Source organism: Ixodes scapularis, unplaced genomic scaffold (assembly GCF_016920785.2).
Source record: "Ixodes scapularis isolate PalLabHiFi unplaced genomic scaffold, ASM1692078v2 PGA_scaffold9__187_contigs__length_104089568, whole genome shotgun sequence".
In the NCBI taxonomy this organism is placed as follows: Eukaryota; Metazoa; Arthropoda; class Arachnida; order Ixodida; family Ixodidae; genus Ixodes; species Ixodes scapularis.
In genome coordinates this window covers 1,515,955-1,531,717 of record NW_024609884.1, presented here as the reverse complement: position 1 = coordinate 1,531,717, position 15,763 = coordinate 1,515,955, and the positions used below count along the sequence as shown (strand labels likewise).

The 15,763-nt window shown below is 44.7% G+C and overlaps 1 protein-coding gene across 2 annotated transcripts in view; it reads right to left on the bottom strand.

Annotated features, from left to right (window-relative positions):
• Positions 1 to 423: 423 nt before the first annotated feature.
• The window catches only part of LOC8027040 (putative sodium-coupled neutral amino acid transporter 7), a 35,769-nt gene continuing 20,429 nt past the window's right edge, over positions 424 to 15,763 (bottom strand). For both annotated transcript variants that reach the window (XM_040208359.2, XM_040208360.2), the window contains 3 exons: positions 11,683 to 11,939; positions 6,383 to 6,585; positions 424 to 1,781 (listed from right to left, as the gene is read on the bottom strand). In XM_040208359.2, coding sequence (XP_040064293.1) covers positions 1,594 to 1,781; positions 6,383 to 6,585; positions 11,683 to 11,939 — 648 coding nt within the window. In that variant the 3' untranslated portion in view covers positions 424 to 1,593. The remainder of the gene's footprint in view (positions 1,782 to 6,382; positions 6,586 to 11,682; positions 11,940 to 15,763) is intronic.

Here is a 15,763-nt window from a genome sequence, read left to right as displayed (position 1 = left end):
ATTGGGTAGCAGTGTAAACCTGGCGGTCCGGCATATTTTCTATTTCTCTGGCGCATTATCCTTTCTTTCTTGGCTTGAAAAACTTTTGTCAACGTTATAAACAAGCCTTTCTTATAGGTATTACACACATTCGACCTCGGAAATCCCGCAAAACCTTCGCTCTTGTGAAATGCAGTTCCAGGGTCACCGCATAGATGGCGCCGAGTGCCAGTGTGTTTCCTCGTCCTAAGGAATTTCAAGAGGTTGTCACACTGAAATGCAAACATGTGAACCGGCGTCTTTATGACTGTTTACCACGAGACAGTTTGCTACGGCAGGTGCAAGGTTGGTGGAACGAAAAGTGCAGGATAAAAAACATAAAAACTCTCCGGGTACATCCAAGATGGATACGTTTTCAGGACGAAGAAAAAACAAACCCACAACTTCCCAAAAATGGCAGATTTAATAGTTTTCAACAATGCCCAGCAAGTTTCTGACTGGAGCTACGTCCGATTTTATTAATTAAAAAGGTTCCAACTACAAACGTTATTCAAAAACTTCAGCCTTTCCACTCTGGTGAAGAAGGAAGACCAGTGAAGTTGTACTATGTTTGGAATGAAGTAATGGCCGTCCGCAAGTCGGCAAGCCAGAGTGGAAAGGCTGGAGAGCTACCGCCATCTATGAGCGACGGCGGCAAGCACACAACCAGCAAACAACACTCTGGACAGCTACTGCCATCTATGATCGACGGCGGCAACTAGAGTGTTGTGTAAACATTTGTTTGGTACCGGACACGATCCTGGGGAACCTAGCCCTTAACAGCTCCGCTGTAAAAGCTACGAGCCTCAATGAAATGGCAACTCGATATTAACTAAAACGAACCTCATTTCTGTCCGACATAGTTTTGGCGGGAAAACAATGGCGAGTGTATGTTGAATTCCCCTGCACGCGGTCTCGTTCTTCAATGTATCTCGATGAAGGCTAACACACTGGGCTCTCAACTGTTCCAGATGCTGCACACACTTGTACACTGGGAGCCTTCAGCAAGGCTATGAGCTTCCCTCCATCAGCAAGGCTATGAGTTTCTCTTCATTGTAACGCTGTCTTGGGACGATATCTCGATCAGCTAAAAAAAATGTGCACAAGACATCCTAATCAGGACCAGAGTAGAGACTTTAAAGACACCTCTGAGACGTGCTGGGCTTATCCCTCTATCAGCAAGGCTATGAGCTTCCCTCTATTGTAATGCTGTCTCGGGGCGATATCTGGATCAGCTAAAAAATGTCCACAAGACATCTTGATCAGGTCCATAGTAGAGATTTTAGGGACACCTCGTGAATGTGCTGGGCTGAATCCCTCCATCAGCAAGGCAATGATCTTCTCTTCATTGTAAAACTGTCTTGAGGCGATATCTGGATCAGCTACAAAATGTCCACAAGACATCCTGATCAGGTCCAAAGCAGAGATTTTACAGACACCTCGTGGATGTGCTGGGCTGATCTTCCTCGTCGACGTGCTGGGCTGACCTTGAGATGATCACTGGTCTTGAGATGACCAAAACAAGCTCAGGATGTATTCCACAACTAGACGTCCTTGGGACACGCTGGGATACGACTAGACCAGACGCGTGAGCCGGGGCACCCTGCACAGCTGGAGCTCGGTGGCCGGACCAGTGCCCAGGACAGCCTCCAGGAGGGAGGCGGTCAAGACCTGGCCAAACACAAACGTGCCCAAGGCCACGCACGCCACAGCCATGCCGAGCCTGGTCCACGTCTGGCCGGCCGTCCAGACGAGGCAGAGCCCTGCAACGTGGGGTGAGACTCTGGCACCTCGGCATCCTGGCCACGCTCCACACTCTGCCACGACACTCCACTACCTTGGCAAATCTCGACACATTGCAAACGTTGGCGTTTCCCGTTCGAGTTCCGCTGCGTTCCAACGGAATTCCGTGAAATTCTGCACAAGACGGTTTGATAAACAAATCGAAATACAACGGCGAATTTTAGAGCGCAGCTCTTAGGCGCCCATTTCCGACTCGAGCGGCATCGCCGTGACCGCACGGTGCATTATGGGAAATGTCCCATGATGCAACGCGCGGCATGATGTGACCCTCGTGACGTCACGAGTCCCGCGCGTTGCATTATGGGACATTTCCCATAATGCACAGCATGGGGAGGAGGAGGAGCGGAGGGGGGGAGGAGAAGGGGAGGAGGAGTAGCAGAGAGGATGAGGAGGTGAGGAGGGAGGAGGCACATACCCTCCCCTCAGTATTCTTCCCTCCTTCTCCTCAAGAGCTGCGCTCTAATTAGACCTTACAGGGTGTTGTAAACGTTTTTCATTCTTTCAAATTTCTTTCTTTGACAATGCGCTTTCGGGCTTTGATCCATCAGATCCATGCGGTGCTTGTAAGCTCGTGCAACCCTCGTGCCGTGCTTTCTGAAAGCAAAAAAAGCGGCACATTTTCTGCTCGGGATTCCTGAGTGTTCCGTAAAAGTTCACGGGCTCTTGAATAACCGGCGTGCTGTGCTAACGTGGGCTCAACCCACTTTTGGATTGTGTCAAAAGCCGACAACAACATCGCCATCCGCAATGCAGTGTTACTTTATCAAGTCAACAAAAGGGCCTAATGCCGACACTTCGGACAAAGGCATGCGCATACAAGCACGTGCGGAAATGGCATGCAACGGTGGCCCGCTTGCTCCAAGAGGTTGCAGGCCCGAGAAAAAAATACTTGGCACTTTTTAAAATTAAGGAAACATGTAGGCCGAAAAATGTTGATTTTTTTCGAAGAAAAAGTGATTTTGAGTTTTTTAGTGTTCTATTATCTTTGAACCTTCCTCTTTTGCGTATAAAAAAATCAAGACCGGATATCACCGTGAAATTAGTCAAATATGAGTCTGAAGCCTTTCTCGCAATGGAAAACAGGGCAAATCTGAGCCATTTCCAAGCGCATGATTCTTTGGATCGCGGCATCACCCGCCATCGCGTTTATTTTGGCGCATAGGCCTAGCCGTTTTCACTTTGAAACTGTCGTCTATAGTTTCGTATTCTGGTTGTAAATAATAAGAAATAAATGTTTTCCCCGCTGCAAACGCGCATCGCCACGGCCTTTTAAATCCCCTGATGCGATTGTGGCCCCGCCATTGGCCGAGAGAAACGTGCTGCACGGTGAAGCTTGCTTGCTGTTGTAGCGTCACACTGTTCCTAAAACAAGGACTAACGACTTGTTCTATCATTCTGCTTTCTTTGCGATGGACGTCGACCGAAAATGCGACTTTCGAGCTCGGAAGTTTCGAACGACACACAAGTTCAAAGAAAGACTCCAAAAGGGCTAGCGGAAAGCTTCAAAGAAGAAAAGTTAATCCGCGGCAGCTAACCCTAACTTTGGTCGGGGCGACGCGGCGACTCTGATCGCTCGAGTTTCAACGGCAGCGCTGACGAGTTCGTTAGTGCATCGGAAAAGATCAGGATGTTTGAAAATCGAGAGAGAGCAGCAAATGCGTGTAGAAGTACTGCGATCAGAGAGATCGGCGCGATGAAAACTCTTGTCAGTGGCGCGGCATGCTCGACTTGCGAAAAGTGCAAACTCGCCGTCCAGGAATCGATAAATCGGCCGCTATGTGAAAGGGACTGGAATGTTTTCTGGAGCTGTGCTATGCAGTGAGGGAATTCTAGTTTGGTGGTCCAGCCTCTGACATTTGGAACTATATTACCACCAAGTTTCGTGTGGTTTGAGTGGGAACTTAGGTATGTCACATAAAACTAAACTTTCATTTGAGTTTTTCTCAAATTGGTATTTCTGCCTGTTTTCAGAGTTTGTGCACACAATTTTCACCGTTTTCGGTTACTGTATCGCAACCAAATTTTGCACAGGTGTTCCTGGTGATGTATAGAGTGTGCACATCTCACTAGGTATGCAATTGGCACCACTGGAGTTTTATAAGGATTATAAAACTAATAGTGAAACATAAAAAGTGGTGACTCAATAGTTCAAAATGTTTATTTGTTCGAGGCATAGCTATTTTTTTTTCCAAGTGGATTCGCACACTACTGTTCACAAGGAAGCAATCAGGCTATTTAAGGATGCTCTCTTATATTAAATTTGAGGAAAAAAAGTGAGCACAAAAAATGCATTTTATATGCCTTTATATGGTACAGATATTTCACCGAGGCAGATAGATATCAGAAAACCGATTACATGTACGACAAGAGGAGCTCAATATGTACTAACTGTGCAAATTTCAGCCTCCTAGCTTCAAAATTAAAAAAAATATATAAATATATTCTTGAGGAGCATGGTCCCCTTAAGAGAAGGGGATAATAGAACCTTATCAACCCCTTTACCACACCACACTTTGATTTCATTTATTTATTTGAGGGCTTTACCCTTTTCGCAGCTTGGCAGGTTCATAACTTACGAGTAATTCTATAACTTCCGCATATTTTTGTACTGCAGGGCTGAGGACCGGTCGTAATCAATGTTTTCTGGGTCATTCGGATTATATGACTCACGTGTGATATAGGTGATAAGACAGTCAGGACACGTGATAATAGCGCGATACGAGAGACACGCAAGCGCACCATCCGTGCGGTCCTGCTACTAGTTCGGTATCGATAACGTGATGCAGCGACGAACCCACCTTCGGATACAGCACCATGAATTATTGTTTTTTTCGCGGACCGCTGAAAGTTGTATAATTGGTGCTAATTGTGTCCTGGCCCCGTGGGGCAACCAGGAAGAAGCAGATGCGACACGAACGAGTAGCAGAACCAAAACTCGTCTTTAACTCTACGATACGGGCTATGGGGTTGCCGACAGATTTTTCTCACTTTGCAGGGACCGAAAAAACGTCCGAACAACACAGCAGTCTGAAAAATCGGCAGATTAAAAAACTTGCCCACTGCAGAATGGCGAATGAACGAAGCAAAAAGGTAACAATAATGATAATAATGATGCGCACCTAAAAAAAAAAGCCGTAGCATAGCGTCACCTAGCGGTAAAACTTAGCCGTACTGAAGTAGCACTGCCACACCAAGCCAATCCATGTGCAGCCAACGTAGAATCCAAAATGGCGGCTTTTCAGCGGCGTTTCCCCGCCGATCGCCCGCGACGGTTTTGTCCGGAAAATTGAACTTTCGGACTTCGAGCTGTACGAAACCTCTGTCGTAAATTTGCACCATTTCTATCAAATAGGTAACGGTTCCGAGACCTCCGGGTCCGAATTATTGGCGTCCGAAAAATTGGTCGCCGATCGTACACAGATGTTACACACTGTTGCCGACACAACAGTGTTCCACTGTACCCTGCTTAAAAACTCTGGCACACAGTATATGTGTACATGTTTTAGAAATACTAGAGAAAGTACAGAAATACTAGGTAGAGACAGTACATAGTACAATCCACGGGTCTTATAATCCAAATGACCCGGAAAACGACGATTACAACTTCAGTGTAGAACTTAGAACAAAAAAAAGTGCAACTTCTAAACTCACTCTTAAGCTAATAATCTGCTGGGCTATAAAAATAATAGCCCTCAAATAAATAAAAACAAAACCCAAGTTGTGCCGTAAAGGCGGAGGTAACTATTCATTCATTCATTCCTTTTATTTTATAATATTCTATCAAGTATTGGAAACTCAAGAGAAAGCTAAAGAGCTGGGCATCCTGTTTTTTAAAAGCTTTTTTACATATGTAGCAATAACAAATATTGATTTCAGTAATTCCTACGAAACTGCCGTAAATAAAAATAGAGATTTGAGATGTACTGAAAGATACGTCATTCCAAAAATATACACACTGTATGGAAAGAAAAAAAGAAATCATTACATTCCTTCCTTATTTAACGAACTCCCATAGTCCCTTATGAATATAGAATCCACTACGGTACTAAAAAGAAAACTAAGGAATTGGTGTCAAGCATCTGAGCTGTAGATATCGTAGCCTGACCGTTGGAGATATTTCATACATTTATTTCATGGTTACGTGAGAAGACTAGGCTATAAGCACCTATATTTCATGCCCTAAGGTGTTCCTTTTTGTATTTGGTTGTGTTGCTAATTTTGTGTTCCTTTCATTTTTTTTTTGTGTGCTGCGAAGTGTTTTCTTTTTGTTTTCTTTTCTTTTTTTAACAACATTTATTTTATTTGGTTGCCTGGCCCCAAATACTAGCAGAATGCTGCTTTTGTGGGCCAGCTCTTTATTTTGTATGACTTGATTTGAAAAGAAAAATTGAATTGAATTGAACCGATGGACGGACGAAAAGAAAAAATATCGGTGATTTCATCTCAACCCAAGCACGAATTTTGGGTCGAATTTTTAATTTTTGTAAAAGAAATATGTGTTCTCGGGCGATTTCTATGATAGAAAAAAGTCGCAAACAGCGAGTTTGTCGGCAGTCCTCACCCGGGAAGAGAAAGATGAAGAGCGCCGCCAGGGAGCCGATGGTCCGGATGACCGGGCCGATGCTGGGCACCAGGCAGGCCAGGCCCAGCGTCGTGCAGAACCAGGCGGACGAAATGACCAGTCTGCGCCGCAGCTCGCCACCGGCCCTCGACGGCGGCGCCCCCCCGCCCGGGCGGCTGGAGTAGAGGTCGTCCACGGCCGTCCTGCGAAGAGAGGAAGAAACTTTCAGCTTCCGACCCTGCCTTGGTGGCGAGCGGCCATGTGGCCGGTGCACCCCCATGGCCCAAAAGGGACCACCCTTCTGCCCAAGAATCCGTAGGCTGCATCAAAGGCAGCAACCTACTTTTCCAAAAAAAAGTCTACCCCTTTTCCAGGTCAAGATGTAGGAATGCTGATGTAGAGTGTCATGGCCCGAAAGGGACAACCCTATTGCCCATGAATCGGTAGGCTGCATCAAAGGCAGCAAGTCACAAACCCACTTTTCTAGGGAGCCTACGCCCTTTTCGAGCCAAGATGTAGGAATGCTGATGTAGGAGTGCTGGTGTAAAGTGTCATGGCCCGAAAGGGACAACCCTACTGCCCAAGAATCGATCAGCTGCGTCAAAGGCAGGAAGACGCAAACCCACTTTTCTAGGGAGTCCACTGCCTTTTCGAGGAAAAAGGTAGGAATGCCGATGTAGGAATGCTGATGTAGAGTGTCATGGCCCGAAAGGGATACCCTTCTGCCCAAGAATCGGTACACTGCATCAAAGGCAGCAAGTCGCAAGCCCGCTTTTCTAGCGAGTCTACCGCCTCTTCGAGCCCAGATGTAGGAACGCCGATGTAGACATTTCGGTAGGGATGTGAAGGGAAAGAGAAGTGCCAGAGAAAAGGAGGGGACCGACATTTTGACCAAACGGTCTTCTTCAGGTACACTGAAAGGGGAGATGACAGATCAGAATATATAGGGTGTCCCAGATAGCGGCCAGGCTCTTTAAATTGACCGCAAAATTCAATTTCTTAACCTATCGCATTCCCATTTTGTGCCGTGTTGCCCACAGATGGTGCATTTTGTTTGGCAAACTTGCAAAGAGCTAACTTACCTGAGGAAAAAGTAAAAAAATAAAAAGGCTTAACTCCTATGGTGTAATGCAGCGAAGCCACTGGTTTCAAACAATAGGGAGCCCTAGGGACCACCGGCCTTCTGCAGGAGTTTAGATCTTGATTGGGGTAATAGGGCGCTGTGCCGCGAAACGTTAGAAACGCAACCGCCAGCACAGCGCAGATAGCCGAGCGGGTAACCGCGTTTGATAAAGAAGGTGGTCGTCGTCTTAAGCTCGCGACAGAAATCGATATCGTCGCTGCAAATCCTACGGAGGCGGAGAAATCGCCAGAAGGGAATAGAGTTAATTTGGGATTTAGGATGGAAGGTAGCTATGGCCGTCGGCAGGTTCATAATGCACAGAGGTATGGAACTTGTGACCGTCACTAGTAATTTTTAAGCCTAGGAAGTTGACAGAGGACATCGATATCGGCGAGGTAAACTCGAGGGAGCTGTGGGCGTTACACAGAGTGCATCGGTGAAGAGGTCAACTGCGGGAGGGAGGCCAAAACCAAAAATGTTGTCGATATAACAACCGTAAAATTATGGGGGCGGGTGTAAAAAGGAAGGGAGTTGGTTTCGATTAGGAGCTTTACGGTGGTTGTAATTTTATCGGAGCTTTAAGGCCCGTTCACACTCTTGCGACCGAGAGGGATCAGACCGGTTTTCAAGCCTTTTGCAACTTTTTAGGACCGGATGCGCTGCTGCGGAGCTGGTCCTAAGAGATCGCAAGAGGCTTAAAAACCGGTCTGGTCTCTCTCGGTCGTACTTGGTTGTAAATGAGTGAACGATGCTTTACTGTGGTTGTAATTTTATCTTGGAGAGTGGTGGTGGGGTCGGAGGAAAAGGGTTCGTAAAAATCTGAGACGGAGAGCCGTCGGAGAGCTTCCTCAAAGTGGAGATCACTATGCGAGGCTGGCCCGGTTACAAGGCGAGTGCGGTTTCAAAGGGATTTTAGAGCGGTAACTTCTTGCGGGGTTGCGTTGTGGGACGTAGAGATTAGGTCACTACACGAGTTGGCAAGGATGCTACGGCATGCTTCGAATGAATTGTTGGTTTCGGGGTGTTTGGCCGGAGGCGGGGTCCAGACACCAGTTTTCGGGTTAATGGTGTCAGAAATGGAGCGTTTAAAGTCTGACAGTTGCTGGGTGAAGTGGGCGTGTAAGAGTGAGCGAATTTCGGGCGTCTGAGTAACTAATTTCGTTGATAATTTTGCGTGAGTGAGAATGGAAAGGAGAGTCTTTTAGCGACAGTGGACTTTTGGTGTAATTGGGCACAGTGGTCGCATAGGAAAAAAAAAAAAAGTCTCCCCCCACATGCATATGCGAAAAAAAAAAAAAAAAAAAGTATTCGCATGGATATAGGTGCAATCTAAATTCAAGCACGTTTTTGGGGTTGAATTCTTTTCATTTTGACAACAAACAACGTTTTGGGACCAAGCTTCATGCGAAAACGCACAAACGGCAAGCTTGACGAAAGTTTCGTTTTCAAGTTATTGATTGTTGCGGGGGCCGAGGCGGAAACCCACTTGTCAGGGATGAAATGCTTTACCGCTCCCCATTTTTAGGCTTTTCACACTACCGCACAAGGACCCTTCTCGGACATTCAAAACAGACTTCATTATGCCTAATTTAACTTTTCAATAAAAAAAAAAGTAATTTTTTTTTTTAAAGTTAATTTTTTTCTTTTGATGATTTCTGTCAAAGTTTGGCAAGTTCTTACACGTGGCCTATGTAAGATAGCTTAATGACCTTCATATCACCAGAAAGCTGAAAATTTCCTTTTTTTATTGCATCCAAATTCAATATGATACGTACAAAGTAAAATATTTTATATGTTTGAACAAGTGAATCTCTAGAAAACATAGATTAGAAATAAATTTTTTTCTAAAAACCAGATTTTTAATGTGCTTCATATTTTTATTAGTAGCAAGGTACGCCAGTGATATTTTTTTTGTTTATGTGACAAGAAATTAAGCTCGAATCTTGTGAAAGGCTTTTTTTTTTTTTATGACGAGCTTTGTTGCGGAGTTAAAATAATGTTTACTTTGTATCAGGCGCAATTTCAATTTACAGTATAGACCACTTACAATGTAACCGCTTAATGTGCAGGACCGGGTATAACGCGGCTTTTTAAACCAACGGTTTGCCTCCCATAGAACTCCATGTAATTACATACCGCTTAAAATGCAGGCGCACGAAGGGAAATACCGGTTATAGTGCGGCTTCTGGAACAGCCCGCCGACCGCGCCGAACAACCAGCACAGCGAGCACGCTTCCCTGTGCGACACTAGATAACGGCGCAAGCCGCTAGCGGCACTCGCGGGGCAAGGAAATCGCTCGAAGATTCTTCATCTAACATAAAATAAATTCTTTTACAAAGGTAAGTTGTCTCATGGCATGTATTTTGACCTGAAAACTTGCTGTTTTGATTATAACGCGGTACCGCTTATAGTGCGGATTTTCGCGACTCCCGAGACATACGTTATATGCGGTCTACACTGTACTCGAAAGATTTTGCAAAATGGTAGCTGTAGATGGCTGTTCTAACGGTCGACTGAAGACCCGTATTCGTTCGGGCGACGCTAGTTTTCACGTGTGGGTAGCTGTTCGTGTTCTTTGACGACAAAAAGAGGACGTCCGCGGAGGAACCGGATCCCGGAACGGCGGGATCGCTGCCGCTTTCCCTTTGGCATCTCCCCCGCGTCCATCCTTCGGCATGCGGGCCGCTCGCTGCCGGCTGGGCGGTCTCCGTCGGGTGATGGCAGTGGCCGCCACACACGCACTCCCGTTCCGTTGGTGTTCGGTCACTGAACGGAAGCTCAAATACGCTCGCGAGAGCGGCATTCGTCCATGTTGACAGAGTCGGCGCAACGACCCCGCCACCGCGCTGCTATAACCCACCGCGGTAACCACAGTCTCGATCTCCTAAATACTACAGATACCGACTATTCACACTTGACGTCACTCCTACGTGACCTCCGTTTTCGGAGGCCCAGAAACGAGAATGGAGATTGTTCAGTTTCGGTTTCTTTACTTCTTTCGTCGGCACAGAAATACGCGTCAAATGTCTACAAAAACTTGGGCGGCATGCTATGTTCGCAAGAAGCATTAAAACACCATTTAAAAAAAATTAAATAAAATCGTCTTCATTGTCCTTTTAAGGGTTTGGCACGTACAATCGTGCTCTACACTTTGGATGCCCTGCCTCGACCGATTCTGGAAGCGTCCTTGGCTCAAAAGTCAGAACGACACATTTCGTCTTCAGTCTCTTGAGCGTCGCGACAAAAAGAGATAGTTTTGCAGCAACGACTCCTTTCGTAGGTCTCGATGGCCATCTACAATTTCATCTACGGGGGATTAAAGAAGGTCATCTTCAGATATTACGCCTTTAACGGCGTTCGGAGTGCGGTGGGGCGACACAGTAGCCCTGTACTCGGAAACTGGGTTGAATGCCAGCAGGTCTGAGGTTTGCCGAGAGGTTGCGACTTCATCGAGATTTCCAGATGGCAATTTTAAGCTTTAAAATTCTTTTTGATTACAGATTCGAGAGTCTTAGAAACCAGGAAGGGAGATAGCTTTGCGAACAGTTTTTTGGTTTCAGAATGCATCACGAGAAATCGAGGAAACTTCTCCACAGTGGCAAACGTTTTTTGTGTTCGGACCTTTTTCAGGCCACAATCAGGTTTTGTGTTTAGTGTAGGACCCATGGGAAATGGGAAGACTTTGCCACCTGTAGCGCACCGCCCACCACGGAGTCCAACAAGGGGTTAGGTAACATCTCATAACAGGTCTGACTTGTCTGAGTACTATAGATTACTTTACCATAGCTACCAGGATGCTATAACCAAGTGTAGATCAACAGAAAGTTCTGTCACCACCCAAGGTTAGCCCTTGCCACCACAAAGAAGGTGGCAACCCAGGCGAAAATCAGCCCACTTCCAGCTGGAAATGAGGCAGTCCAGCTGGATTCCAGCTCGTTACAGCTGGTTCCAGTAGGAATCCAGCTGGACTGCCTCATTTCCAGCTGGGACCAGTTCCTTAATCCAGCTGGAAATGGACAGACTTTTGCCTGGGAAGGGCACCAAAGGAGGTGGCAAGAGCACATCATTAAGCATCCACAGCCAAAATGCCATTCAACAAAAACGACAAAGTGCGGCATTTTCGCTTTGAGAGTTTGACTGCAAGGACACGCGCCGAAGAGACAGCTTCCCATGCACCTGCCGCAGAAGAGGAGGATGGGGTAGGTCGCCACCACCTTGGCCGCCATGGCCAAGACCGCCACCAGCACGGCCGGCCGGCCGGCATCGTAGAGCTCCAGCACGTCCCCAGCCACCCCCCGGCCGAAGGTCCGGTAGCCGTACACCCCCGTGAGGGTGTACAGCCCGGCCGCCAGGGACACGGCCACCAGCACCACCCTCGGGAATGTGGACCGCTTCGCCAGGCAGCCGTAGATGGGCACCGAACTCACGTGGCACTGCACGGGTGTCATCACCTTCCGTAAGGGCAGTGTTCCCAACCTCAGCAATCGTTTCTTCCCGAATTTTATCAAGAATTCCCTAGATTTTCAGCAAATGTGTTAATTTGCGTCAATAGGTGTCCTCACCTTCTGTAAGGGCAGTGTTGCCAACCTCCGCAATCGTTTCTTCCCCAAATTTTATCCAAAAATTTCCTAGATTTCCCTAGATTTTCAGAAAAAGTGTTAATTTGCATCAATATTAAGATTATCGTTATGGAGTAGCTTAAGAATAGATTCCTGTGGTTCGGTGGCCATTTAAAGGTTAAATTTGAGTCGTCAAAACCTTTTTCCATAATATAACTGTTACTTTGGCCTTGTGTGGCCCCCCACGGTAAGGGCAGACTATGTGCAGTTACACAAACACAGATCCGCTGAAAACCTGGCAACAGTAAAATGCAACTCGGTTCCTTCCGTGATGCCAAGACTGCCGTTGATTCATTGCAAGCATTTGCCAGCCATTTTCAGTTTGTTTGTAAAAGTTTATCTGAGACAGACTTACAGTAATCGCTTACAAATGCACAGTTTACCGTGTTGCCTACTCCACACCTCGCCATAACCACTGGTTGCACTACACTGCACGATGGTAACCGCACAACTGCGCAGCGTCCATTTGCAATCCATGTCTCCGTCCCGTTCTCGCGCATGCGCAGACATCTGCCGAATTTTTGCCGAATCTTTGCCAAACTTACCTTCAAACGTTTGGCATTTGCCGAATCTGAAGTTCGGCAGATTCGATCCATCACTAATTTCTACATTTCTTCAACTGTTCAAGTGCCGTTTTATAACGAGTTGAGAGAAATATTTGATAGAGTTCATATATCCTACACGCCTTATATGCAAAACAGTCAGAGTAAAGCTGCTTAAATATTGTACTAAACATCTTGTATGCATTATTTATGTCAACAAATTGAAACGCTGTGGCCCAATCGGCGGTAATAAATTTCTTTCTAAATGTATCTAGCGTAGTTCGTGCAATGTTTCAAATAAACATGGGCAAGTAATTAGTACTGCTTTCAGATTAAAAACGTTTGACCCGCGTTTTGCGAAACGTGCGTCCATCCAACAGCCATTTCTGTCGTTATCCTATCAAAATAGAAAGTATGGGACATGATAGACAACTTAAGGAATCGAAAACAAGCCCATTCTAGTGCGAAAAAAATCATGATAGATATTGTAAACATACATAATAAGTTGTATAAACTTGGCCTATTCCTATACTTTAGAAAAGCTTTTGATACCGTGCAATGCAATATTCTACTAGAAAAGCTTACAACTTGCGGAGTTCGAGCAGTCCCATTAAAACTAATCAAACCCCATCTTACAAATTGCTATCGATATGCTTATATCAATCAATCATCTAGTAAAACGAAAATACAAAACGGTGTTCCCCGGGGTTCTATCCTGGGGCCTCTATTGTACCTCATATATATTAATGATAGAATTTTGATGTAATAAAACATTTATATGACATGGTTCTCCGAGGTCCTATCGTAGAAGGCTCACATTCATGAACTCAAAACTTTAATGATATCGAGTTACTGGCAGCTTATATAAAATACAAAACTTAGTGCCTACCTTCGTTAATACTATTTCTTATTTTACTCCCAAATTCTAGTTACATTATCTCGGTCTGGGGAACAACAACCAGCGTCAAACTACAATAAAATAATTATATTAAAAAAGAGAATACTACCTACGTATATGTGAACACTATCGAGGAGATAAAAGAAACTTAAAAACACAGCCACTCTGTAAAATATAATATGCTCAAGGCAGACCAGGTTTACTACTTTAAACTTTTACAATGGATACATAAGAACAAATTGTGGCCGACAAACTTTAACTTTTCAAACAATTAAAATTTTAAACAATACAGATATAGACTATAATACGACATTCCATAGTTTCAAAAGTAAATGCAGAACGCTTCCGGCTGGTGCTGCTATTACATTTTGATTGTCAAGTTTTCTTTTTCTTTTCTGGTTTCTGAAATTATCTTATTCGTGATCTTCGTGGGTATGAATTTAGACCATTCTTTTTTCTTGGTCAAAGTTCTATATACTAGTGACCCATCTGAACGTACAGGTTAGTAATGTGATGTGTGACGATTGTTGTTTTTACTATTTCAGCTGATTGCCTGAGTATAATCTAATCTTAACTCTGCTTTGTTGTTATTGACGATGCATTAAGCTCTGGTTCTAAACTTTTTATTCGTGTTGTTTCAGCAAAAACTGACTTTGCAAAAAAAAAAAGAAAAAAAAGGTTCGGAGGGGGATTTTTATTGTCTTGTGGCATTTTAAAGTAACTACCGAGAAAGCTGAACCCAATGAACAAGTCAGATTTTCAGTTCACCCTTCCAATGAACATTTAAAATGGGACACTGTTCCATCATATCGCTGTAAAGTTCATAAAATCCGTCTGCAAGTCCAATGCAATTTAATAACAGCTTGAAACAATTGCTTACTTAGGCTACTCTTGCCTTGTTGGTTAAAACGTCAGTTATGTTATGCACTGTTACACTCCCATCTTAACTATTGCCTAGTAATTTGGGGAACAACAGTAGCAACTAACCTTGACAAGTTACTAGCCCTACAGAAGAAAGCTATCCGGTGCATAGGTCATCTAGATGGTTATGCCCATACTGCTGCTTCTTTTCTGGAGCATATTCTTTCCATGTCCAAGAACATTATTACTTGAGAGTGGCTCTCGAAAATGATAGGATTTAAAAACATTGAGTCTCTGTTTCTAGAAAATTTACCCACAGAAAACTACTACCGTGAAATCCCGAGATGCCCCTCCCCCGAAAGAAAGCCCACCCCTATTTTTGGCTTGATTTGCTATTTTTTTTTTAAACCCCAAAAAGATAGCCTACTTCTAGTAATAGTAATGTTGGGATCAACGATGGCCTCGGCATTAATGCGGCTAAATCACTATGGCGGGATATAAGCAAACATTGCTAACTGGAAAGTAGAGTTATCATTGCATTTTTGCCCCTTGCCACCATAACAAGCTTGGAAGAGACACAACCTAAAAATAGCAATGTTTTAACATTTTCTTGATTGCACACCAAAAGTTAGCAACTCCATATTTTCAGCCGATTTGCTCTTGATGTTAGGTAGGCTATCTCTCGGGATTTTACGGAACCCATAACATGCGTCACGAAAAATGTGTTCAAGAAAAAACTCACAAATTATGGGTCTCAACTTTTGAGTTGCATAATTCCAAAATGTTTAAGTAGATTCCCAGAAACGGTAGACATTATTACTAACTGTCAATCGCCTCGAAATTTCAGAAACAAAATAAGGCTTTGCATGTTAGGTTCTCAGCAATAATATGCCTCCCATCCTGATCCTTCTCCTTCCTTCCTTTTTCTTCTTGTTTTCCCTTTGTTTTGTATGATTTATAGCACATCTATCATCCACTATGTTCAGATATCTATACGTACATTTATGTTTGACATTAAGCCAATGTTACAAGTGCACCATTAGTTGCATGTGTGTAATTATGTCTATTGTTGCTGTGCTGCTGTAGTGCTGCAACAGGGACTGGAGCCATGTCAGGCGGCTTTAGTCGCCTTTCGCTCCAGCATACCCAAACTTCTGGTCTAAATAAAAAACAAAATGTTGAGGAGCATCGCTGGAGTTGTTGGTTGTCTGCCTCTCTTCCTTTGCACCGTTAATTTGGCACACCGTAAGCGCACCGAGATGCCAGAGAGCTGCCACCGCCTTCGGGTTTTCCGGAAAGGGCCAACAGTTGGCATCAGAAACTAGCAAGGTCATTTA